This window comes from Megascapheus bottae, chromosome 24, assembly GCF_031878675.1.
Source record: "Megascapheus bottae isolate mThoBot1 chromosome 24, mThoBot2.hap1, whole genome shotgun sequence".
Taxonomy (NCBI): Eukaryota; Metazoa; Chordata; class Mammalia; order Rodentia; family Geomyidae; genus Megascapheus; species Megascapheus bottae.
Window position 1 is genome coordinate 27,186,845 of NC_143532.1, and position 27,378 is coordinate 27,214,222.

Genomic DNA, 27,378 nt, shown 5'->3' on the forward strand with positions numbered 1-27,378 from the left:
ACATAGAAAAAAGCCGGAAGTGGTGCTGAGGCTCAAGTGGTAGAGCTCTAGCCTTGAGAAAGTCCAAGGACAGTGCTCAGGCCCTGAGCTCAAGCCCAAGACTGGCAATAAAAAAAAAAAAGACATACAGTGAGAGTCCCAAGAAAGTACATAGACGGGAAGAGATATGTATGTATAGAATGAGCCCCAAAAGGAAATAGTGTACCTTTTGTGAGAAATGAGGTAGATATAGATGCAAAGAAAGCCTCAGTGGAAAAGGCTATAACAAAACCAAATGTACCAGTAGGAAATGAAAAGCCTTGAGCTTACATATAACTGGGGGAAAACTTCTGGCCCACTGTAGCAGATTGCTACACCTAACACTACTGTAAAAGTTTTAAACTGTACACAATAAAAAGAATCCTGATGCTCCTGGGATTTAGCTAGATAAACAGCTTGTTAGCTGTTCTTTAAAACTGTGTTAATTGCCAAATGAATATAAGGTTCACTGCAGCTTTGACATGTTCTATACACAGGTATACATGGACTTTACATATTGCATACTTTACAAAACTGTCAATTCTCATTAAAGCAAAGTCTTAGCAATGTGCATGGATGATTACCTTCAGGGAGATATAAACCTAGAGGTAGTGAGATATGTACTTTATCTTTCTTTTTCTTTTGCCAGTATGGTACGGTTAAAATTAAATGTTTAAAGAAAAAAATTTAAGTGAAATTTAAAAGAGAATAGGAATGAATACTAATTTTTTTTTTTTTTTTTTTTTTTTTTTGCCAGTCCTGGGCTTGAGCTCAGGGCCTGAGCACTGTCCTTGGACTTTCTCAAGGCTAGAGCTTTACCACTTGAGCCTCAGCACCACTTCTGGCTTTTTTTTCTACGTATGTGGTACCGAGGAATCGAACCCAGGTCTTCGTGCATGCTAGACAAGCACTCAACCACTAGGCCAAACTCCCGGCCTGAATGAATACTAATTTTAAGGAGAACATTTACTTAAAATGAAAACTAGATCACAAAATACAACTTATTGGCCAGGAGTTTGGCCTAGTGGTAGAGTGCTTGCCTAGCATGCACGAAGACCTGGGTTCGATTCCTCGGTACCACATACGTAGAAAAAAGTCACAAGTGCTGCTGAGGCTCAAGTGGTAGAGCTCTAGCCTTAAGAAAGTCCAAGAACAGTGGAAAGGCCCTGAGCACATACCCAGGACTGGCAAAACAAATGAACAAACAACAAAAAAAAAAACCTCAACTTTTTATTATATAAGACAAATAGGCAAGAAACTGAAAATATAATAGAAAAATTGCGCAACTGAAAACTGACATCCCCTAGTATGAACAAATGGATCTCATGGGATCAAGAACTGATAGTTACTGAGCATTAACTATGTATAAAGTAACATTCTAAGCACAGTCAATACCCACAAGAAATTCATGGTATGGGGACCATGAAGAGGCTTGTCTTTGTGATTGTTGTTCTTGAATGTACTATGTGAAGTTATTTCTTTTGTCTTTTTTTTTCTCCTATGGTTTATCTCAAGTTGTTACTGTATCTGACTTTGGTATCTAGTATATTGTATATATGTTAATTTGTTTATTTGAAATAGAAAAAGGAAGAGGAAGAATAAAATGATTGGGAGGGGGTAGGGAGAGGTAAAGTGTGAGAAAAACATGGAAAAGGGTATCAATGTTCAAAGTGTAATGCACCCACTACCTGATGATATATGTAACTGTAACCCCTCTATACATTACCCCAACAACAAAAAACAAAAAAAATTAAAAAATAAATGAACCCCCCTCAAACAAAATCTTTCCTAAGACCAGATGGTTAGGAAATGGGAAAGCTAGAACTCAAAGAAGCAAGACTCGGAAGTCTGTGCTTTTGAATTCTCTCATGTGCTTTTGATCTAGAATTGAAAATTTATTTATTATTTATTTACACAATTATATTTTCATTATCTTTGAGTAGCTGTTCAAAGGAATTAGCATTCATCAAATCAGTTAAGAAGGAAATGAATCTTGACTGACATGACTTCTCTCATATGTGGGATATTTTTGATACCTTAATTTCAGCAGGTTTGTAGTAGCGTCGGTTGGGATCTTCCAATGATGTTCTGTATCCATCTCTCAGGAAACGCTTAAACCCATATTTTCCTTTCAATTTTCTAACCACTTTATCAAGTGTCTGGCTGAAGAGAACTTCATCATCCAGAGCAAACGCAGGATAACTGATGCAAGGAAGCAGCGCAGCATCTGTGTTCTGGGGCCAGGAAGAAAGCTTGTTAAGTGTTTGCGCTGCCCAAGGAGCATCAGGAGATGAAAAGCAAAAAGGGTTATCCAAAAGGCAGTGAGTTTGTTCTGGCCCAAGTGACAGACATGTTTCTAGTACATGTTTCAGTGAATATGACTGAGAAAGTAACCTTTTTATGCTAGCAAAGCAAATAATCTGAGGTAATCATTGGTTTCAATTAATTAAAGCAGCATGTAAAAAGTTAATGCTTAATAGTTATCACAACTCAATTTATCATAGAAATTTTGTGCAGCAAGTTAACACCCATAAAAGTTCTAGTGTAAAAGTAATTAAAATTATATTTTAGACATTGATTTTTAAATATTTTTCACAGAATGTAGCATTCATGTAAACAATAATTATTATATATTTGAAGAAAAATGTAGAAAAATGTGCACAAATGTTTTTAGGATTATATTTTAGCTGTCCGATTAAGTTGTTCCCATATAATCCTTGTGTAGTATTAGTATAAATTATTATTTATGTAAAGTTTAATTTAAAATAGTTAAATTAAGGTTGGGGATTTAGATCAGTGAAAAATCACTTGGCTAGCAAGTGTAAGGAGCTGAATTCAATCCTCAGCTCTGAAAAAAAAAACCTAAAATAATCCAATTCTTTTCATATTTTAAAAAATTAATAGAACCAGGGGCCAGGAGTGTAGCCTAGTGGTAGAGTGCTCACCTAGCATTCACAAAGCCCTGGGTTTGATTCCTCAGTACCACATACACAGAAAAAAGCCAGAAGTGGCACTGTGGATCAAGTGGCAGAGTGCTAGCCTGGAGCAAAAAGTGTCTAAGGACAGTGCCCAGGTTCTGAGTTCAAGCCTCAGGATTGGTATGCACACACACAAATACACACACAAACATAACCATAAATTATTCTTAGAAAAACATGCAATCAGGTATAGTACACATAAAAGTTTATCATGCAAAAGAATAGTTGTATTCAAAAGAAATATATTATAAAATCCTTCTTTCCTTTCAGCCATCCATCACTTTTTTTTCACTTTCCTTCCTTTTCTCCTCTCTTCTATCCTTCTCATCTTTCCTTCCCTGTATCCATCCATCTTTTCTTTCTTTCTTGATACTGTCTCCATTTCTCTGCTCTATAGGCTGGTATTGAATTTTTAGGCTCAAGAACTCCTTCCACCTCAGTACCCTAAGTACTTGAGACTTGAAGCATGCAGTATATTCCATGCCTGGCTCAGAGGTGTTTTCCTAATGTTCCATGACAATAATAATAATAATAATAATAATAATAATAATAATAATAATAATGTCAATTTCTCCTGCCTTACAAGAGAGTCAAATGACAAAGATGTTGCTCTACCACTTCTTAAGCTCCCCAGAGGCTAGACAAGGAGGGATAGTTACTAACCCCACGCCCCACGGGTCAGTTCAGCCATCTTATGATTTTTAGAAAATTACCAGGAAGCAAAAAAGATTACCAGGAAGGAGATTTCATTGTGACATTTTCACATATGTTTGTAATGTGTCTGTCAGTCTCATGCTATCACTATCCTTTTAATGTTAATGTCAACAGGTTTGTTTTATTTTCATATAGACTACTTCGTCCATATTCATCCTTTTTTATCCTCTTTCTTAGTTCAAGGCCTTCCCACTAGAACCCTCCCCCCCCCCCGCATCAACACACTCACCTTATTGCTCAACACCTTTCTTTGAGTATCTTTTTAATCTTTCTTTTCTTTTCTTTCTTTTTAACTAGTTTGAACTCAGGGTCTGGCACTTGCTCTGCAGGTGATCTACCAACTGAGCCATAATCATCCCTTTTAGCTTTCGATATATTTGTAATGGGGTCTCATTGTTTGACCAGTATGGCCTGAACTAAGTGTCTCCTATCTTCCTATCTACACCTCCCTAGTAGACAGGATGAGGAACATGAACTAACATATTCAGCTTTGTATTGGTTGAGATTAGTCTGACTACATTTTTAAAAACTGTGATTCTCCTGATCTCTACTTCCTGCATAGCTGGCATTATACATGTGAGTCACCAATTGGCCTGTATTATGTCTTTTTTTTCATATATTTTTATTGTAGTTAATAGAAGGGTTTCATTATATTCCCAGATAGAAGGTGCATTACTTCACATACATTGATACCCTGTATTATGTCTTTTTATATTTCTGGATGACCTCTAGTATTTTAGAGTACTTTATATTGGTAGGATTTCCTATTTTCAAAGCCTGTGTTCTATGACCTGAGGCACATTTCCTACCCTCTTTGTTCTGGTTATTTTTGATACAGGAATTTCATAAACCTTTCTGCATGGTCAGATTTGGAATTGTGATTCTTCTATTTTTAGCTTCCTATACAGCTGGGATAACAGGTATGAACCATTGTACTTGACTACTGGTTAAGATGGGGAGACTTTTGCTTATGTTAGCCTTGAACCATGACGATTCCCTGGTTTGTTCTGGTTATTTTTGTAAACTTTTCTGCTTGGTCAGGTTTGGGATTGTGATCCTTCTATTTTCAGCTTCCCATACAGCTGGGATGATAGGTGAATCATATTTGATTACTGGCTAAGACAAGAATCTTGCCAGGCTCAAAGGAACTTAGGCTCAATGGTTTCCCTCATTTGTCATAATCAGTAGAAACCTTGGGCTCTACTAGCAGAGATTTGCAATAGAGCAAAACCTTGATACATAAGGCCATATAGTAGGACACTAAATGAAAGGACCTCTAGGATATTGAAACAAAAGCCATATAATGAGTGTTTGTTGTCCTTAATGTACTATGTTATCTCTCATCTCTTTTGCTGTCCCTTGGTTATCTCATATTGTTACAGTATCTCACTTTGTTATCTGATATATTGGATATATTTGTATTTGGTTATTTGAAATTGGATAGGGAAGGGAGGAAAACCAAGATGGGGGGAGGGGGGAGGGTAATGGGGACCAAGACATGTGAAATGGTATCAATGTATGTGAATTAATGCACCTTCTATCTGGCAAATATCATGTAGCCCTTTTATTAATTACAATAAAAATATTTTAAAAAAAGACAAGAATCTTTTTGCTTATGGTGGCCCTGAACCATTTCTGCTTTTAGGCTCCTGACTTGCTATGATTAAAGGTGCCTAAGAGCTTCCTTGGAAAAGAAGAATAAGCTAATAAAAAGCATAAGCAATAGTCCATTAAAGTTTGTTGTAAAGACATCTCACATGAGATCTTGACTCTCTGGGTAACAGTGAGCACAAAGTTTGTCTGTTGCGATTGTGAGCATCGAGATCTACAAATATAACTGACCACGAACAGCCCTGGGAAGAGAAAAACAAACACATGTCAAGGAATTATAAACCACATGGTATTCTGACACTGATTGATTTCATAAAATTACTAACATGGATTGCACATGGGTAAAGGATCACTAAAAATCTTCCTTTTTTGTATTTTTAGTATTTTTTACAATAAATGTATTTATTAATAAGTCATTCAAGTATCATTTTTACATTTTTACTATTTTCCATAGTTTTCTAACAAATTACAACACATTGATTTTACAAAATGAACTGCATTTATTCCAATGAATACATACAAAATTGAACATCACAAAGAATGAAACAAGAAATAAATTGTATTATAAAAAACTCAGTTGTATATTCTTTATAAAGAATGTTGACTATCATTTTTCACAGAGAGAAAATAATCTGAACATTTATACAGAACTACAAAAGGCACTTAGTAGTAAACCTGACAAAAATGAAGAAGATAATAAAAGTATTTTAAGTATTTTAAAGCAATGCGGAGGTAGCACAACTCCAGATTTCAAAGTTTACTGCCTAGGCATAGTAGAAATAAATAAATAAACAAACAAACAAATGAATAAATAATAAATAAATGCTTAATGCAGTTACGGAGACTTGAAGATTAATGGACTAGATTGGAAAAACTAATAAATTTATAGCTATCTAGTATTTGAAAGGAAGTCAAACTTTACTACAGAGCTTGCTATATTAAATATAAATAACTAAAAGCTTAACACTGATACAAAAAGAGACTTGAAGATCAATAGAACAGATTGGAAGACTCAGAAACAAACATATACCTGCAGCCATCTGATATTTAGAAAGAAGCCAAAAATATGTCAGAAAAAATACAGCCTCTTCAACTAATGGTGTTGGGACAACTGGAGATCTATATGCGGTAGACTGAAACTGGATCCTGTATACTAATACCAACATGCCAACTGAAAATGAATGATCAGAAACTTTCAGACTACAACAGGAAATTGTAGAAGAAACATTAGATCTTATTGGCAAAGGTAGGAATCCTTTGAGTCGAGTTCTAGAAGCTCAAAACATTGGAATTCATTGACAAATAGTATTATACCAACCCAAAAAGTCTGCACAACCAAGGATGTAGTTTTAAAAGTGCTACAGAATGAGAGAAGTTACCAGTTACACATCTGACAGGGACTTAATACATAACATATACAAATAACTCAAGAAACTAATCCCCCTCTCCAAACATTAATAAACCAATTATGGATGGAAAAAGGAGCTAAATAGAGACTTTCAGAATAAGAAAAAATAACCAATCAACATGAAAAATTGTTCACCATCTCTGCATTTATAAAGAAATGCAAATCAAAAACAACATAATAAGGCCAGGTGCCAGTGTTTCAGCCCTGTAATCCTAGCTACTCTGAATGCTGTGAGCTGGATGTGGGGTGGGTTTGTGGTTCAAGTGTTAGAACTTTAGCTGTGATCAAAATAGTCCAAGGTTAGCACCCAGGCCCTAAGAATAAGCCCCAGAACCAGTGCACACAAAACCAGAAGGAACTCTGAACCCTATTACACAGTTGGTAGGGATGTAAACTAGTATAACCACATTAGAAGGTAGTTTTAAGATTCCTCAAAAAGTTAAGCAAAGAACTACCCTACGATCCAGTCATACCACTCTCTGAGCATCTATCCAGAATATTACAAGTCAAGATACAGTAGACATTTATATATCTATGTTACTAGCTGAAATATTCATTCATCATATCCAAGTTATTTAAACAGCCCAGATACCCTATAACAATGAATGACTCAAGGAAATATGATACATATATACACACACATATTGGAATACACACAAAAATAGAATTTTACTCATCAACCAGAAAGAGTAATATTATGTCATTTGCAGAGAAATGGATGGATCTGGAAAAAATTATATAAAGTGAAGTCAAATTTGAAGAAAATGTGCATGTGTTCTCTCATACGTGGAAGTTAAATCTAAATTATACTTGTATATATAAACATATACAGAGTCATATGCATACATGCAGAAATAAATTGACTTAAATACAGTATATTCTGGGCAGGTTTCCAATGGTACAACTCTGACTGAACAGCTAATAAATAAGTTTAACAAAGTGAATACCAAAAAGTTAAAACATGTTTTGTTGAGGGAAGGATAAGGGAGGGGAGAACAGAGAATAGAAAGATGCATGAATGCAGTCCTTATATTAAATGTACATATATAAAACTATTTTGTTAAACAGAAACTCATTTGTACAGCTACTTAAAAATAATGCTAAGCTGGTAAACTGGGTGTTGGTTATTCACACCTATAATCTTAGCTACTTAGGAGACAGATGCAAGGATCATGGATCAAATCCAGGGCAAGAATGACCATAAGACTGTTATATCCAATAAACTACTCAGAAAAACCCAGAAATGGCGAAATGGCACTACGGTTCAAATAGTAGAGCAGTATCCTTGAGCACAAGGAGGTGCAGAGATAGTACCCAAGACCTGAGTTCATGCATGCCCCAGGATTGGAAAAATAAATAAATGAATAGAAAAAGAAAACTGACTATGTAATCAAACTGAAAATATAGACTGTATTATAGATATAAAAATATTTGATTACAATATAAAGATTCAAATAACAATAATCCAAATAACATCAGCTATTGTTCATTGTATCACACACTATGTCTCATATAGCTTGGCTTTTTAAATCCTCAGACAGATATTATTTTCTCATTTTAGCAAGAACACACTAGATTTTAGTTCAATAAAGCAGCCCAACATAGAAACCCAGGCTTTAACCACTAGGTTAGATAACTGCCTACACCAAAAATAAAATATATATTTTTTAAACCTTTCTTTTTTCCTTCTGTTGGTCCTCAGGCTTGAACTTGGCCTAACCACTGTCCCTGGCTACATTTGCTCAAGGATAGTGCTCTACCACTTGAACAACCATGCCATTTCTAGCTCAGTTTATAAGAGATAGCAGTCTCATGGAATTTCCTGCCCAGGATGGTTTTAAACTTTGATCCTCAGATCTCAACCTCCTAAGTAACTAGTATGATAGGCATAAGCCACAGGCACCCAGCTAAATATATATGTTTATGTGTATATATGCATACCAGTGTATATATACACATGTACATGCATACACGTATGTATATATATATGCATTCATACACACACACATACACACACATATATCTTTCAAGTAAGAAGAAAAAATGAATAAGAAGGTCATTGTAAGGTCCATGTGGCCTAATGTAGAATGTTTGCTTAGCATGCACAAAGATGTTCAATTCCCTGGTATCACATACATAGAAAAATCTGGAAGTGGTGTTGTGGCTTAAATGGTAGAGCGACAGTGCTCAGGCCCTGAGTTCAAGTCTCAGGACTGGCCAAAAAAAAGATTAATTTGAAAAAATCAATTTGTTTGCTAACATATTAACAAAATTTCTGACATTTGTCCATTAGTGTATTCCATACTAAACAGTTCTAATTAACATGATTTTGAATTAATCTCCTATGTTCAAACTTCAAATCTAGATGCATGGGACCCCATATCCAAATATAAGACTCAGTAGATACCCATGTTTGTGCATGTGTATAAGCTTCCAAAATACAATGATTTGGTATTCAGAAAAAAAATCTTAACAAAAAGAAACCCTTAGGTCTGGCAAATGAAATGCACGGGGAATAAGTCAGGCCATCTCTCCAGAAACCAGACTGATGTTCAGGTTTCCCTTGTGTTGTTTGAATTTCTTATGCTCCTGTCTATATAGGGTCAAAAAAGCATTGCATAGGCGCTATTGATGGCAAAGTGCTTGCCCTCAGTTTGATGTAAAACAAGTTGAACTAGAACTGTGCTCTCTTAAGGAATCAAGCCAAATATAATATGCAGTTCTGAACAAGATGATTATTAAATAAACTGTATAAATTGACTTGGAAATATCTGATTAAGTAAAACACAAGGAGCTTGGACAGATAACCATAATTATAGTAAGTCCCTGTAGAAGCTCAAAAATGTGAGGAACACAGCCAGGACTTCAATTTTGGGGAAATAAAAGCAAATGAAATAGCTAGAAAAAACAACAAAGAAAACAAAGGGGGGATATGTGAGGAACCTGTGATAAAATAATAGGATCTATAATTCTCCTTAGGACAAAAATTAATAAAAATTAATTACATACCATGCTCCCTGGAATTAAAATTTTAGAGCTATTATCTAAACTGGATAATTTGTAAGTGAAGTAAAATTGCAAATTTTTTCCATTTTTGACAATGTAGAAAGTCAACTTATATTATCTACAACAAATGTCTTTTCCCCCCCAGTCCTAGAATTTGAACTCAAGGTTTTAGGCACTGTCCCTGACTTTCTTTTGCTCCAGGTTAGCATTCTATCACTTGAGCCACTTCTGACCTTTTTGTTTATGTGGTTCTGAGGACTTGAATCTAGGGTTTCATGCATGCTAAGCAAGTACTCTACCACTAAGCCACACTCCCAGCCAAAAAATGTCTTATTTAACTACATTTTTTAAAATCTTGGTCTCAGTTTATTTCTGTCAGCGTTTAAGAAATGTCCACAGCAAAAAATAATTCCATGTTACCATATTTGAACACAGAGACAATAAACCCCATTCTTATGATGCCAGAGACATTACAAGCCTTGTTCTAGGATGGTGCAATCATACAAGCTCATGAGTCTTATTTTCCACTCAGAAGACAGTCTTTAAAGATGTCATCAAGAAAAGCCCACACATGGAATTAATTATCACCTACTTTAAATCATCAGACATTAATTTTAGGCCTGTAAATATTAAAGGAAACTAGATGTCTGCATTGCTTTTAACGCCTTGCATAACGCGAGCAATCACCTTTGTATACAGCCTTTTAGATGTCTTCAGATAATTTTGTCATTATTTGATTTCTCTAATTAAAGGCAAGCATACAAAAACATTCTATATGTACGTCTCACTTCAGACTACTCACTTTGGATATTTGATTTTCATCTTCTATTTCCTAAAAACCATCACAAGGGTCACACTAGTCTAACTCTATTTAAAGAGCCTATTTTACAACTAAATTTTATCCTCCACCAGTTACTTTCATTGTTTTGGTTCCAGTAAATGCAATAGATGATTCAACTTGATCACTGTTATATAGGGACATGCTTTTCAACGCAGAAGGGCTGCATACTGAAACATCCATCTCTCTCCTCAATTCTCCTGAACAAAAGAACCATTTTTGAGATTGTCCCAAGGCCAAGGGTACCAACTGGGATTCTAAAATACTACTAATAACAGTCATTGCAAGTAAAAAATGAAGTTATGTAAAGGATTGTCTTAGTCTCTTTTCTACTGTAATCACTTCTCTTAGCCTCAGCTCAGGAATGAACTTGAGTATAGTCATCAGAGTGGATCAATAAATATGCTTCCCTCATCTAAAATAAAAAAAATGAACAACAAGAAACCATGTATCTACTCTAACATGGATCTACTCTTATTTTTGAAGCAAATCCAAACCACACAACTATGATTAGAAGTTTTTCCTCCCTAATGCATTATTAGAATACCTTTAGTTGCCTAGTGTTAGCACTGGAGAAAAGCACTCTTCCAGAAAGGTTATTTATTGGTAAGAAGAGGATGAAAGAAGGTGAATATAACTCAAATATGTTATATACATGGATGGAAATACCACAATGAAATTGCTCGTAGTAAACAAATTATATATGCTAAAGAAAGCATCAAAGATCAGGGATTTCCCGTATTAATTAATCTAGGCTTTCAGATTCACTGGGTAGCTTTAGTTTAATTTGCAGCTCTGCCTTTTGCTCTATGACCTGAGAATATCTCAACTCTCTTAATATTCACTTTGACACAAACCTTTCCACATCTAAAGATATATTTTGTGGGGTTTCACTTCAAGAAACAAGTAACTTCTTTTCACTTTAATAAAAAGAGAGTACAGCTCTGTTAAGTACATGAAGTGACATATAATGAGTAGATACTCAAAACATCACATGCACATTTAAATGTGCAATAGCTTAGCAGGAATATCATTATTTTAACTGTTAAAGTAATGTGGATATTATTTTAAAAGTCAGTTTGCTGTAATAATCACCAGAAGAAAAGATGAAAGAGATTTTGTAAATATAGGACACTAAAACGATCATGTAAAAATGAAAGATGTACTATTTGAGTTGGTAAAGAACTTTCAACACAACTGTTTACTAAATGTCTTCTAAATGGACAAACTCTTCACTACTTAGATATTTTTCCAAGCACGTTGTTAACCAACAAACTGATTGGAATGAAAATCCCCCATTATCATCATACCTACTTTTTCTAAATGAAGAACCTGATACTTAGGTATAGAGTATACAGTGTTCCCATCTCCTAAATCCTAAAATATTCTAATCTTTAATGACTTTCTGTCTCTCATCCATTTAGTATGGGAAGTAGGTGAGTCAGAGTAATCTTTTGAGCACATGGAAGTGTACATATTGTTTTTCCAATAGTGTCTTCAGCCAATTTTCAAACCTTAGATATAACTAGAGCCCATTCTCTAGGCTATTAGGGTAAGAAGGAAAATTGGCATATGAAGAAAGAGAAAGAGATTTAGTTGTGTTATTATCTATAACTTGAAACTTTCTTAAATTAAGGATACCAAATTATGTTTTTGCAGATCTCTGTAACTAAAACGTATTTTCACTGACTTAGCATTTCAACAGCTTAAGGATAATTATAATATCAGCTGGAAACCTGGCATTTCCTTTTCATTTCAGAAATATACCAAAATTGCTAAGATGATCCTTTATCACTTTTATGGTAGGGGGTAGAGGGAAGGACAGAATTAAGGTTTGATTTTACTTAGGGACTAGTAACCTTACTCATGTTTATATCCACTGTCAACTAGATCTCTAGTTAGTCTGTTTCAGTGAAACAACTCTTCAAAGTCATATAAAAAATGTGAGGTGTGGGCAGAGAGTTTGGCCTGGTGGTAGAGTGCTTGCCTAGCATGCAAGAAGACCTGGGTTCAATTCCTCGGTACCACACACATAGAGAAAAAGCCGGAAGTAGTGCTGTGGCTCAAGTGGTAGAACTCTAGCCTTGAGAAAGCCCAAGAACAATGCTCAGGCCCTGAGTTCTACCAAGGACTGGAAAAAAAAAAACAATCCATAAAGCCAGAAGTGGTGCTGTGACTCAAGTGGTAGAATGCTAGCCTTGAGGAAAAAGCCCAACAACAGTGCTCAGGCCCTGATTTCAAGGCCCAAGACTGGCAAAAAAAAACATGTGAGGTAACCTTCATAGTTTCCTCTTTCTCTCAGGTAAAATGAAATTATCAATTTAGGCAGTTAAAGGTGAAAGATATCTGTCCACAAATATTATACAAATTTCCTTCTGCATCAGATAAACATTGATATACAGTAAGCTGAAACCAATAGCATAAGAACTGACATGGCCAATACATGAGATATAATGTCAAATATACTTCTATCTAAAAATGAAGAAGATATTTGAGCATTATTATTCAACAAATCAGAATTATTTATTAACAAAGTTTTGGGTTTTAAATAAGCAATGATTTTCAGTGAGAAAACTGAAAATGTAACTGGAAAATAATTTTTAAAGGAAAAGTTGTTCAAGCATGGGCTCCTATATAAATTACAAGCAGTAAGTTATTGATTATAAGAAAATGGCTGTGTTAATGAATAGCCAGGTTAATTAAACATGTAATTACAATAATCAAAGATTTCTTTTTTACCTGGTTGCCAAAAAGGTTGAATCCATTAATTGCTTCTAGAGCCGCTTTTGCTAAACCAACAGAGCTAAAGGAGAAAAGGAAATACTTATTATTCTGAATTATTGGCTACAAAATAAGAGCCATTATATAATGACTATTCACAAGTAGTGATTTTATTAACACAACAGCTTCCATAGGAGGACAAAGTTGAAGAGATGCAATTCTGTCATTTCACTGCTTCAATTTTCATTTTTATAGTAAATAGTAAATCATCTGAGAAAAATATTTCTAGGTTCACCTTGATCTAAACTTTGGTCATGCTCTTGATGATAGTAGTTTTGATAATAGTTTTATTTTTATTCACTAGCTCAAGAAAAAAGGATGAACTTTAGATGAAAGTGTATTAGAGGATATGTGCAAGAGCAATTACCACGTTGGGCATCATTAGTACAGATCAATGTAACACAACTTTTTTATGTCAATTGAACTTTAAAAAAGATTTTATATGTCATACACTTGTTACAGAGTGTGGTTTCAGATATTCTTTTTCTAAAATCCAATAAAATAGGCATTATTTTATGCTCACAGAATATCTGATCACTATATTCTCATCACTCACTTTAGGCTATATTTTTCTCCTCATAATTAGTATTATTACTCTCATTACCTTGTTCCTTTGTCTTCTCAAATATTACACATGGCAGTGCTGGAAAAGTTTTCATTAAAAACACAACACTGTGATCTTACAATGACTCAAATCTAAATTTTTTATTTTATTTATTATGAAATTTAACTTCTTTTCCTCAAAGCAAGAGCAATGTGATTAATGTCATAGAAAAGTAGTGTCTAGTAATTAACTCAGTATTTCATAAAAACATTGATCATGAAAATGTGGTCCACAGCAGAAAGAAAGGCAGTGGTAGCAATATTACCTGGTAATTTGTTAGAAATGTCAGTTTTCACTCCTCTCAGAGCAGGGCACAATTAGGCCAATAAATGTTCCCCAATTGTCTGAGTATACTTAAGACTTCAGAACAATTTGGCTGGAGTAGGTAGCTTAGTGGTAGCACTCCTCCACGGCATCCATAAGGACCCGGCCTACCCCAGAACCCACAATAGAAATAAATTCAGAACGACTTTTCTAAGGCTATATGTGATATTAGAATTTATGTTTTGTTATGATTGAAAAATTGTTGGACAGACAAGTTTTAAAGAAATGGCAAAAATTTGTATATATACTAATTTAAAACATCTTCACTAAGCACCAAATACAATAGTTTCCAATCTTTCCACCAAGAACAACTTACTGAAAGATTTCCCCAATTGCAGTAGATTTAAGTTTTAAGCAAAGAAATCTAAAGCTGCCAATCAGAGCTCATAATTAGCATGATACAATCCTGATTAGATCTCATAATGTAAGTAAAAGTAATTTTTAAAAGCTTTGTTTAAGCCAGGCACAGTGGCTCATTCCTGTAAACCCAGATATAAAGACCAAGAGAATGGGGGATCGAGTCCAGCCTGGATCAAAAAAGTAATACCCAATCATAACCAATAGGCTGGACATGGTGACATGTGCCTGTGATCTCATGATGTGATAAACATAGGTTCTGTCCAGCCCTAGAAAAATGTGAGACCCTTGCTGCAAAAGAACGAAAAGCATGAAAGATTGGATATAGCTTAGCAGATAGTATACTGCCTAGCAAAGAAGGGCCCTAGGTTCAGAATCAGTATTAAATTAAAAAAAAAACAGTAAAGGGAATTTGTTGTTCTCTGGTAATCACAGATTCATGTGCCCAATATACACACAAGCACACCATAAAATGTGTGGTAAGTATCATATATAAAAGGCAAATAAGCCAGGTGTGGTTAACTAATACCTGTAATCATGGCTACATGGGGAATGAGAACAGAAGGATCAGTCACATGACAGCATGTAAGGAAAGTTCATGAAACCTCCATCTCAATCTGTAGCTGAGAGGCATCCAGACTAGAAAAAGTACATATGAATGCATGTGAGAGGGGGCTTCAGGCTGTAGAGAATATCTATCAGGTTACTAAGCCACAGACAAGATAGTACAAAAGACTGTAGAGCCTTTGGATAAGGGATGTAATAACAGCAGACTCTTTAAGACATAGAGAAAAATAAAGATTCACACATTCCAACAGTCTATCTTAAGATATTATGTTCAACCACTAACTTTCTCAGGCATGGTGATGCCAGAGAGCTATAAGGATGAAGCCAAGACAATCATTCTAATAGATGATTAGAAATGCTCCCCTCCCTACAACTTACTTTCATTCTATCAACAGAAACACATGGAGAGCCTAGACTTCTACCCATTAGTAATCTTTTTGCTACTGGGATATGTCATGAAGACTAGTCAAGAATATGTTTTTTTTTTTTAACCTCCAATAATACAAATAAAAGCCAAACAGAAACCGATAATGAGGCATTTGTATTCTCTGTGGCCAAAAAAGCATTACTGGGGGGGATGACAACTAGGAAAAAAGAACTAATGAGAAGTCTCCTTAATTTTTAACAAAAATTTGGCTTTATATCACACTATTTTGAGAGTAATGAAGTTATATATTTTCCACATTCCTTTGTCAAAAAGTAGTGTTAAAAATATTTATATAGAGTCAGTAGAAATTTAAAACTCAGAGTTCTGTAGTATAAAACCAAATTCTATAAATTCATAACAAACATAATTCATTTTATGAAAATACCGTCACTCTGACAACAAATGACAAAGAAAGAACATGGAGAGAAAACTGTAGATCAACTGGAATATAGAACCTGTGGAATACACAATTTAAAATCTTGAAATTAACAAACAAAATGCAGTAGCATTTAAAATAAGTTATCATAATGAATAAGTAGGATTTATTTCAGGCACAAGCCAGGCAAGTGGCTCATGCCTATTATCCTAGCTACTCAGGAGACTGAGATCTGAGGATCAAGGTTGAAAGCCAGTCTGGGCAATACAAAGCCAAAGAGACCCTAATCTCCAATTAATCACTAGAAAAAGGGAAGTGGGGCTGTGGCTCAAGGGTAGGGCATGTAGTCTTGAGCTAAAGACCTCATGGATAGCACCCAGGCTCAGAGGTAGGGTGGTAGCCTTGAGCTGAAGAGTTTAGGGACAGTGTCCAGGCCAGAGTTCAAGCCCCATAACACCCCCCACAAAAAATTGCAAAATTCTCAATCAGTATAATCACATATTAATAGGCTAAGGAAGAAAATTCGCATGACTATATCAACCACTGTAAAGAAGCAAACATAAAAATTCATTATGTATTAATGACAAAAATTCTCAGAAAAATAGCATAAAGGGAAATTATTTGACTAACAGATCTTGTATAGTAAATCATACATTTAATGGTCAAGAAAAACTTAAATTCTTTTCCCTAAAATGAAAAGAAGGCAAAAATTTCCGTTTTTTACTACTATTTAACTTAGCACTACAAGTTCTAGGTAGTATTTAACATAGGTACTACAAGGTCTAGGTAGTAAATAGAGCCATAAAAAGAACTAAAATTGCCTTGTTTGGAGATGACATGATTATTTAAAAACTCCTAAAAGATTCTATTAAAGTTATCTTTATTTAGAGATACATTCATTGAGAGATGTATTGTATTCATAGAACCTAAGACAACATAAAAGATGTCTAATCCCATCAGGATCACAAAATAGTTTACACACACAGAAAAGATTACTGTGAAACTTGTTTGGAAAATGAAAGGAATTACAATAGGTAGAACATCTTGGAAAGCTAAGAATAAAGTGGGAGTAAATACAGATTAAAATCACAGTGGATTTCACAATAGCCAAGTTGGAGTGACTAAAACGTAAGCATTATTGACATTTATTACTCATACATTGCTAGTGTTAATGTAAATTGATAGAGATAGTTGGGAAAACAGCTTAGCAGTTTCTTAGTAAACTAACTATATAACGACAATATGGCTCATTAACTACATGCACTATAGCACATGTATCCCAGAAAAGAAAAATCTGAGATTCACATACAAAGAATATAGGACAAGACTATAGTAGGAAGGAGGAAGAAAAACAGGAGAAGGAAGAAAAGGGGAAAAGAAGACAGAAAAGAAAAAGGCAGCAGTTATACAACCAATTTAGAAACTATCTTCTAAATGCAGAATCATACAAAAAAAAATCAAACCTTAATTTATGTTCTTTTGTGGGTCATGGGGCTTGAACTCAGCCCTACCCTTGAGCCAAGCCCCACTTCCAATTTTCTAGAGGTTAATTGGCGATAAGAGTCTCAGAATCTTTTGTGCCAAGGCTGGCTTTGAACCTTGATCCTCAGATTAATGCCTCCTGAGTAGTTAGGATTACAGGCGTGAGTCACACTGTGCTGGACTGGTTATTTTTGAGATAAGGTTTTATGTTTTCCTGGGCCTCTCAGGGTACCTGGGATGAGGGGTAAATACCATCATATTCAGCTTCTGTTGAGAAGGAGGCCTGGGAATATTGTGACCAACAGTCTGGAACCTCCTCCTCTCAATGTCCCAAATAGCTTGGATTATAGGTGTTAAACCCTGGAGACTAATTGCTATAGTTTATAAACTGAAAATGTTCTAGCCCAAATATTTAACACTGAAATTAACAGCAGAGATTATTTTAAAAACCAAAGAAGGGACATAAATACTGAAAGGGTGAAAAATACCATAAAACCCTATCTAATTAGATCTACTTTCTTTCTTATAATTTATCTTATTTCAGTATCTAGAAACCAATTTTATTATTAGAAAAGGCTGTACTTTTTCTTGTAATTTAACTGGTAGTCTGAAATTTAGAAATTTAATTTGGAAGATGACTGAAATATAAAATCATGTTACTATTTTTAGAATCTATCAGATAATATGTATCTCAACTGAGTTTTCTTGCAGTTTTTTCTATACTTCACTGAACTTCTGATTGTGCCTATTCTCTCTTGCATGTAAAAATGTTTCACACAAATCATAAAATGTATAGAGTTTGTGTTTTAGGTCAGGAATAATCTGACAGTCCTGTTTCATTATTAAAATGTTCTTAAATTTGAGAGCATACTAATACAAAATTGAACTCAATTATTGCAACAGTCATGAATTAGTAACTATAATTATCTTCATTTCAATGGTGAGGAAATTAAGGCATATAGATGTTACATGCTGAGCAATATAAAGCCTTGGGTTCAAGTTCTAGCACTACTGGCAATAAAAATAAACAAATCAATTAAAAACCTGTCTCAAAGTAATTAAAGCCAACAGAGTATGTATGGAGAAAAGCTTTTTGTGTGTGGTTACTGACCTCGGTATATTTGACAAAAGGTAAACCCCTATCTTGACAAAAGTCTTCTATTTCAACAGATATTTTTTTTAAGACTACGCCTATTGACTCCAAGCACTTTTATTGCTTTGAAATAATTTTCCCAGTTAATTAAAAGAAAAAGTCTTTGTCTTGGGGTTCTGAGCTAATACTCTTTATAAGGCAATGCAGGAACCTGATTGTAAACACCTGTAACAGGTAGAAAAAAGATTTGTTGTTACCACTGCAAGGTCTGTCCCAAGAAGGCGGTTCTGGAGACCTTCCTCTTCTCTGAGGTGACATCCAGGACAGCCCCTGGTCATCTCCCATGGGGCAGTGGGAGGTCCTAGGCTCTGAGGTCACATGTCCATCCAGTGGCCAGGTGTGGCCACACCTTCTCCCCACCCCCCTTCCTTACACAAGTTGGGGCCAGGGGGCTGCAAGCCCTTTCAGCCATGGGTCTCCACCAGGAATAAACTTTTTCTTTCCTGCCTGATTACCCTGTGGTGTTCTCTTTTCATCAGCCTAACTTAGTTTAAAACTAACAACCACCTTGACCCTAGAATTTCAAGATTTGGATAAACCATTCTATATGATATTAGGAGTTCCTAAACCAAAATGTGGGTATAATTCCCTGCATGTAGCTTTGTTAGCAGAAATCATATCTGGTGATCTCTAAAGATATGCTCTTTTGATTTTGAGGCAGGTAGCAACAGAAAATGACAAAGGAAATAAAAGCTAATAAAGTTTTAAAGTCCCAAACATAGACATTAGAGCCAGCAAGTAAAACAAATACACAAACAACAGCCACTTGCTATTTTTAGATGTTACTTTAAAAAAAATGAAAGAAAAAGGAACAGACACCTGCTCCTGCTACTTTCAGAGGTTAACTTATAAGCACAGGCCAAACAAAAGGTTCCCTATATTTCCCCTCTCTTCTAAGGTGATAAAAAGCTGCAAGTGTAGCTGGACATTGTTGGCTCACAACTATAATCTTAGCTACTCTTGAGGCTGACGACCACAGTTCACAGTAAGCTAGGACAAGAAAATGCCTGAGACTCTTATTTCCAATTAAGTACCAGAAAAATCAGAAGTGGCATTGTGACTAAAAGTGGCAGAGCACTAGCCTTGAGCAAAAGAGCTCAGATGGAACACCTAGGACCTCATGTCAAGGCACATGACTGACAAAAACAAAAAACAAAAAAACAAACAAAAAAACAAGCATCAATTTTCCCTATAAAATTATGAATAAATATACAAATATGTTAACTTAAATACAATAGATTCCAGGAATATCTCTTGAATAATATAATTACTTAGAAAGAAATTCAGCAATATAAAACACCAAAGAGTAGGTAATCAAAAGGGATATAGGGTTAGGTCAAGGAGAAGAGTAGATAAATGAAGAGAAGACAGAGAGAACATAGTTAAAAACCCAACCTATATCTTACAAAATTAAGAAGAGTGAGGGAAGGGGTAGACAGGACAGGGATGGGTGAGAATGTTGAAAGTGGTTAGTTACATTCATTAAGAAAAACTATCTTGCTAAATGGCAACACCTTTGTACAACTAATTAATGAGAAGAAAAAGTAAAGAAATAAAAGAAAGGGCTGGGAGTTTGGCCCACTGGTATAGTGTTTGCCTAGCATGCTCAAAGACCTGGGTTTGATTCCCTGGTACCACATACATAGAAAAAAACTGGAAATGGTGCTGTGGCTCAAGTGGTATAGCTCTAGCCTTGAGAAAGCCCAAGGGCAGTGTTCAGGCCCTGAGTTCTAGCCCTAGGACAGGCAAAAATAAATACAGAAAGAAAGAAAGAAAGAAAGAAAGAAAGAAAGAAAGAAAGAAAGAAAGAAAGAAAGAAAGAAAGAAAGAAAGAAAGAAAAGAAAGAGGAAAGAAAAGATAGATACAAGGTATGCCTTGCAAAAGAAAGTCTTGAAGTTAACCTAGTAACCTACTGTTCCTGTGTTTTGGATAGTTCTGATGCATTCAACCAACCAAAACCAAAGTCTGAGAATTATAATCATGTGGTTTATACTCACAGTTTAAACAATACATAGATTACACATAAGAACTACCATTGTGAATCTGTTTTCATTTGCTGTTGGCGGTGGGCAGGAAATCTCTCTCCTTTTCTCACAATTTTATCCTCTTATATTTAAGTTCTTGCTAAAACTTCAGCCTTATGAGACTTTACTTGTGATATCCCTTAAAATGGTATTCATGAGTGGATTTCTTTGTGGGAAAAATGGGAAACTAAGGGACAGCTATCATCCCTCATTTGGTAACAGATTTACATTTACTAACTAAAATCTATTTCTCTTGAGTCCATTAACAAAAATAGGCAGATTGCCAGAAGAGATTCCATTCCACTAGTGTTTCTGATTTTTCCATTAAGAAAACTTAGATACAGTATTACTGTTAAAAGATGACTTTTACTGATTTCCATTTGGTTTTTCTTTCAGTGACTAATTAGAGGTATTCCTTATATCTTCTTCTAGTTCCTTTGCTATGAGAGGAAGATGGCTTTAGCAAAGCATGCAGGAAGAAGAAAGAAGAAGAAGAAGAAAGAAGAAGAAGAAAGAAGAAGAAGAAGAAGAAGAAGAAGAAGAAGAAGAAGAAGCACCAGCAGCAGTAGCAGCAGCAGCAGCAGCAACAGCAGCAGCAGCTATTTTTTAAAAACTCTTTGCATCCACTTTTAAGTTTAAAAGAGAACAAAGTCATTTAGAAAAAATGAGGTAGGATAGATAAAGCCAAAATTTAAAAAAAAAAAGCAGATGTCATCTCCATCACTTTTCCTTCTTTTAGATGTTAAGTTGAATTCTCCTTGAATGGGCAATGATACAAGAAACTAAAACAGAATGTCTGGTGAATGGAATCTGCTCCTGTGCTTTGGAAACTAACAGTACTACCCTAGACCCCTTCTCATTTTGTTATGATTAATGATGACACTCATCCTAAACCTTTTATATTCATGATTTGGAGTAGCAAATTCACAATGAATACCTGTCTCAATGCTTAAACTTAAAAAATGATTAGGAGTTTCTAGGTGATGTGGCCTAAGGATTTAAGTAGGATTTTCCAGATTGAGAAACATAAATACACCCAGAAAAAGGATCACCATTCTGATGTTTTTCTGCAAGTCAAGTGGGGAATGCTTCATTTTCTTCTCTAAAGTTCTAACTTTTATTCTATTTCCTAAAAAATCCTTGATAAGTTAAAAAAATGATGCCTCCTAGTTATAAAATTAGAATATAAAAAAGTATAGTCATGAAAACTATTAAACTCTGAGGAATAAATAAATTACTACCCTCAGCCATCAGCTACCATTGCTTATCAAATAGACACTGAAGGTTAAGTTTTATTGAAGAATGTGAGAATCCATAGGAAAAACGAAATCAGAAATAAAACATGGAAATCAATACACTGAAGGAAATTTGATATGCATTGTGTATACAACTGTTTGGAATTTATGATATAACATCAGGAAAGAAATAATAATGAATTCTTTGAGCAGAAAGGCCACATTATGGATTTGATGAACGTTAAAAGGCATGAACCAACACCTAAGCCGGGTGGAAAATAAGATGATCCCCTTCTAGCATCCATTTATGGTTTTGAATGCAACACTTAAGCCTTAATTTTAAGTGACTTCCATTTGCATAATAAGAAGAAAAATTGTGTTGCAAATTAACATGGAAATCCTATGCTTGATTTTTATTCATATTCAAATTCCACATACTTCATCATCAACAACAACAACAACAACAGAACACCTTCAGAAATCAAAATATTACCTGGAATGTAGCTCTGTGCTGCCATTATTATATTTGCTTCCTCTTTCCCAGACTCCAAAGTCAGGCACCCGGTAAACTCTTTCTACACAAAATACAAGGTTTTGAATAAAAGAGACCTGAAAGAAAAGAATAAAAACTTAAGGATATATACAATAGCATAGTCTTTAGGTAATAACAAAAATAATTAGACACCATTTGAAATTCAAATGCTTAATTGCCTTTCAACCTATTGTTATAACATGTTGAAATAGTGCTATATTGATTTTCAGGATATAAAGCTTGCTTGCAGTGAGTGGCTTTCTTGCTTAATTTGCACTCTACCAATTGAAGATACATATTCAGAGTGGCTTTTGATTGGTTATTTTTTGAAGATGGAATCAAACTTCTCCCTGAGTTGGCTTTGAACTGAAATTCAACCTTCTGAGTATCAAGGATTGTAACTGTGAGCCATGTGAAATTAACAAAGCAATTCATAAAATGAGCTAAAGATCCTGTCTTCCAGAGTTTTGTTATTAGGATGGGATGATTTTGCTTTGTCATTCATTTATGCTTAAGATAGAATATAGGGCCTTGAATAATGCTAGGCAAGTGTTTTACCACAAAGCTTTATCTCCAGCCTTTTTTTAAAACAAAGTGGACAATACTTTATTTTGTTATTTATACATTCAGTTATTCTTTTTTATAATTTTTATAGTGATAGAAGGGTTACATTATATTCACCAGATAGAAGGTGCATAACTTCACAAACATTGATACCCTTTCTCATGACATGGTCCCCATTTCCCTCCCACCCTCCCCCCACTTATATTAATTTCCCCCTTCCCTATTCAATTTCAAATAACCAATTAAGCACATATAAAATATATCAAGGTGAAATATTGTAACAACATGAGATAACCAAGGGATGGCAAAAGAGATGAGCAATAACATAGTACATTAAGAACAACAGTCACTCATATGGCTTTTGTTTCCTTACCCTTGTGGTCTATTGTACAGCCCTTTTTTTTGCTGGAAGTTTCTTTTTTTATTATATTTTTATTGTAATTAATAGAAAGGTTACATTATATGCTCCAGATACAAGGTGCATTACTTAACAAACATTGATACCCCTTCTCATGTTTTATTCTCCATTTCCCTCCTTCCATCCCCTCTCCTCATCTTGTTTTCCCCCTTCCCTATGCAATTTCAAATACACAAATAAACATATATACAATATATCAGATAACACAGTAAGATACTGTAACAATATGAGATAACCAAGGGAGAACAAAAGAGATGAGAAATAACATAGGACATTATGAACAATAGTCACACATTATATGACTCTTGTTTCTATATCCTGGAGGTCCTTTTATTTAGCCTCATCCTATATGGCCTTATGTATCTAGGCTTTGCAGTATTGTAAACCTTTGCAAGGAGAGTCGAAGGTTTCTACTGATTATGACAAATGAGGGAAGCCATTGAGCCTATGTTCCTTTAAGTTTGGCTTACTTCACTTAAGACGATTTTTTTTCCAAGTCTTTTCATTTCCTTACAAATGGGGCGATGTCGTTCTAATGGCAGCATAAAATTCCATTGTGTACAAATACCACATCTTGTTGATCTACTCATCAACTGAGGGGCATTTGGGTTGGTTCCTTATCTTTGCTATGGTAAATAGTGCTACAATGAACATCGTTGTGCTAGTGGATTTAGTGTATCCTTGCTTCTGGACAATTGAGTAAATGCCAAGTGGTTGCTTGGGAGGGAAACAGATGTGTGCAACCTTTGTTGGCTTTAAACTTTCCAGATGGCAAAAGTGAAGTGGTATGTTTTATCATTTTTTAGTTATTTCTTTTCCACTGTTCCCTTGCACTTTTATCAGTTTGTCAAATGTCCCTCAATTTCAGTTGGGCTGATGATCAAACTATTATTATGAACAGAATTAGGTGAACCTACTCAAAAAACAGCCAAGACAAAAAGTTTTATCAAGCCTAAGGCCCAAAGTTCAAGTCCTAGTATAAACAAAAAGAAAACAGAAAACACTAGAGCATTCACATCGATTCACATACAAAACCCAAAAATGTAGAAAATGTCACCTTTTTCCATGTAATTGTTAAGTAGCTATTTAGTACATATTTCATTAATATTTATGTCTTACTTAATTACAAAATAGCTACTTGTATAATATATATTTGACAGTATGTCGAATTTTTTACTTATTTTTTCTTTTTTTTTTGGTCAGTTGTGGGGCTTGAATTCTGGGCCTGGGCACTGTTCCTAAGCTTTTCAGCTCAAAGCTAGCAATCTACTCCTTGGGCCACAGCCCCACTTCCAGTTTTCTGTTGGCTAATTGGAGATAAGAGTCTCACAGGCTTCGGTGCCCAGGCTAGCTTTGAAGCTTGATCCTCAAATCTCAGCCTCCTGAGGAGCAAGGATTAGAGGTGTGAGCCAGTGCACACAGTTTAAATTTTTTTTAATTAATATTCTTAAGGAGTTAGTTGTAAATAGTAACTATCAACAAAAGTAAACCTATAAAAACAAACATATGTATGTAAGAACTAACAGAAGCTCTATAGGGCTCTAAAATGTTAAAAATATGAGGGATCTTGCAATTAAAAGTTTCAACATTTTGTGAATTGATATTGATGTAAAAAGAGGCTTTCAATATCATACTATTTGATAAGAATAAGATAGTACCATTTGTTGCTGAGTCTACTCTACCCATCCAAAGAAATGTATATATGCAGTTTCTGGGTGCTGAATTCCATTTGATAAATTTATTACTGATTCAGGTATTGTTTGGTTTAAAGCAGGATTTTGTATATGATAAAGTGAGCCTCCCTTCTTTCCTTGCACACTTTTCCTACTTCAAAATGGTTTCATATATTTTGTAACATACAAGCTTTAAAGTAAAATATATGCTTTAGAATTATCTTGTCAAATGTGATAAAAATTGTGTTTGGAATTCTACGGAAATTTTATAGAAGCTATATCCCTTATGGAGGAAATGGCATTTTGAGAATATGTGGCTTGTCTACTGACAAAACTGTAATATTTACTTAGATATTTGAAAAAAATAACCAAATTTTATACTTATTAACCTAGTATTGGGTTCATAGTGGGTGAAATATTTAAATTGTACCTAACTTTCCATTAATAAATCTTCCTCTGTTTATAGGTTAGTATATTCTAACTACTGACCCAGATTTGTGTCTGAACGTTTTTTGTTTTTTTGTTTTTTTGGTTTTTGACAGTCATGGGCTTGACGCTTGAGCTCAGGGCAGCACTGTCCTTGGACTTTCACAAGGTTAGAGCTCTACCACTTTGGCCTCAGTACCATTTCTGTCTTTTTTTCTTTGTGAGTGGTAACGAGGAATCAAACCTGGGTCTTCATGCATGCTAGACAAGCACTCTACCAGTAGGCCAAACTCCTGGACTCTGAACTTTTTAAATGTTAAGTTTTAGTAGTTTATCTAAGAACCCACTTATATTTATTATATAAAGATCACCATGACTGAAGAACTTTTTCAATTCTTCTGCCATCCCAGTATATATATCTTGGTTCTTGTGTTACTGCCTTAGTTAGACAATTTTAAGCCATATCCATCCTACAAAATTGATGTATAGAACAACATTCTGTACAGTATTAAATAGAAGTTTATGTAATCAACGTTCTTTTCTTATTCCTGAAGTTAAAATGTCTGTTTCTCATAATTTGCTATGAAATATATGTAATATAGGCTTTCATTGGAAAAGTGAAAGAAATCCCATTTTGTTTTCATTGTAAGGATAAGACCATAAGATTGACTTTCAATGAAGAAGTGATGAATTTTTAACCAAATACTTTATGAACCTGCTTAGATAATCACATGGTTTAACTTTTATTTTGGCTTCCTTGTCAAAGATTAGGTGGCCATAGGTCTGTGGTTTAATATCTGGGTCTTCAGTTCTATTCCATTGGTCTTCAGGCTTGTTCTTGTGCCAGTACCAAGCTGTTTTGATTATTATAGCTCAGTAAAAGAAACCAAAGTTTGATACTGAAATTCCTCCTGCGCTATTCTTTCTGCTAAGAAGTGTTTTTGCTATACGGGGTCTTTTATTCTTCCATATAAAATTTTGGATTGCCTCTTCTATTTCTTTAAAGAATGACATTGGGATATTGATGGGTATAGCGTTGAATTTATAGATAGACCTTGGCAAGGAATGGGAGATACACTAGGCCTCGTTGGCACAGGTAGTAACTTTCTCAATAAGGACCAAGAATCACAACAAATCAAAGAAAGGCTAAATAAGTGGGACTGCATTAAACTGCAGAGCTTCTGTAGGGCAAATGACATAGCTAGTAAATTAAATAGGCAGCCTACAGAATGGGAGAAGATCTTCACTAACCATACAATGGACAAAGGCCTCATATCTAAAATATATCAACAGCTCAATAAATTGAATCACTCCAAAATTAATCTCCAAAGAAACAACCATCCCATTAAAAGATGGGCCAAAGACTTAAAGAGAGTCTTCTCTGAAGAAGAAACAAAAATGGCCTATAGACATGAAGAAATGCTTGACATCTCTGGTCATAAAAGAAATGCAAATCAAAACAACGCTAACATTCCACCTCACTCCAGTTGGAATGGCCAGGATCAAAAAAATCTAATAACAACAGATGTTGAGGGGATGTGGCCAGGAGGGATCACTACTACACTGTTGGTGAGAATGCAAACTCGTTCAACCACTATGGAAAGCAGTATGGCAGTTCCTCAGAAGGCTAAACATAGAGCTCCCCTATGACCCAGCAATTCCACTACTTGGCATTTACCCAATTGTCCAAAACCAAGGACATACTAAATCCACTACCACAATGATGTTCATTGCAGCACTATTTACCATACCAAAGATATGGAACCAACCCAGATGCCCCTCAGTTGATGAGTGGATCAACAAGTTGTGGTATTTGTACACAATGGAATTCTATGCTGCTGTCAGAAATAACAACATTCCT

General features: G+C 34.9%; 1 protein-coding gene across 2 annotated transcripts in view; it reads right to left on the reverse strand.

Annotated features, from left to right (window-relative positions):
* Positions 1 to 27,378, reverse strand: part of Phkb (phosphorylase kinase regulatory subunit beta) — a 210,914-nt gene that overhangs the window by 122,014 nt on the left and 61,522 nt on the right. For both annotated transcript variants that reach the window (XM_090357682.1, XM_090357683.1), the window contains exons 7-10: positions 22,398 to 22,513; positions 13,313 to 13,376; positions 5,468 to 5,563; positions 2,055 to 2,252 (exon numbers count right to left, since the gene is read on the reverse strand). In XM_090357682.1, coding sequence (XP_090213808.1) covers positions 2,055 to 2,252; positions 5,468 to 5,563; positions 13,313 to 13,376; positions 22,398 to 22,513 — 474 coding nt within the window. The remainder of the gene's footprint in view (positions 1 to 2,054; positions 2,253 to 5,467; positions 5,564 to 13,312; positions 13,377 to 22,397; positions 22,514 to 27,378) is intronic.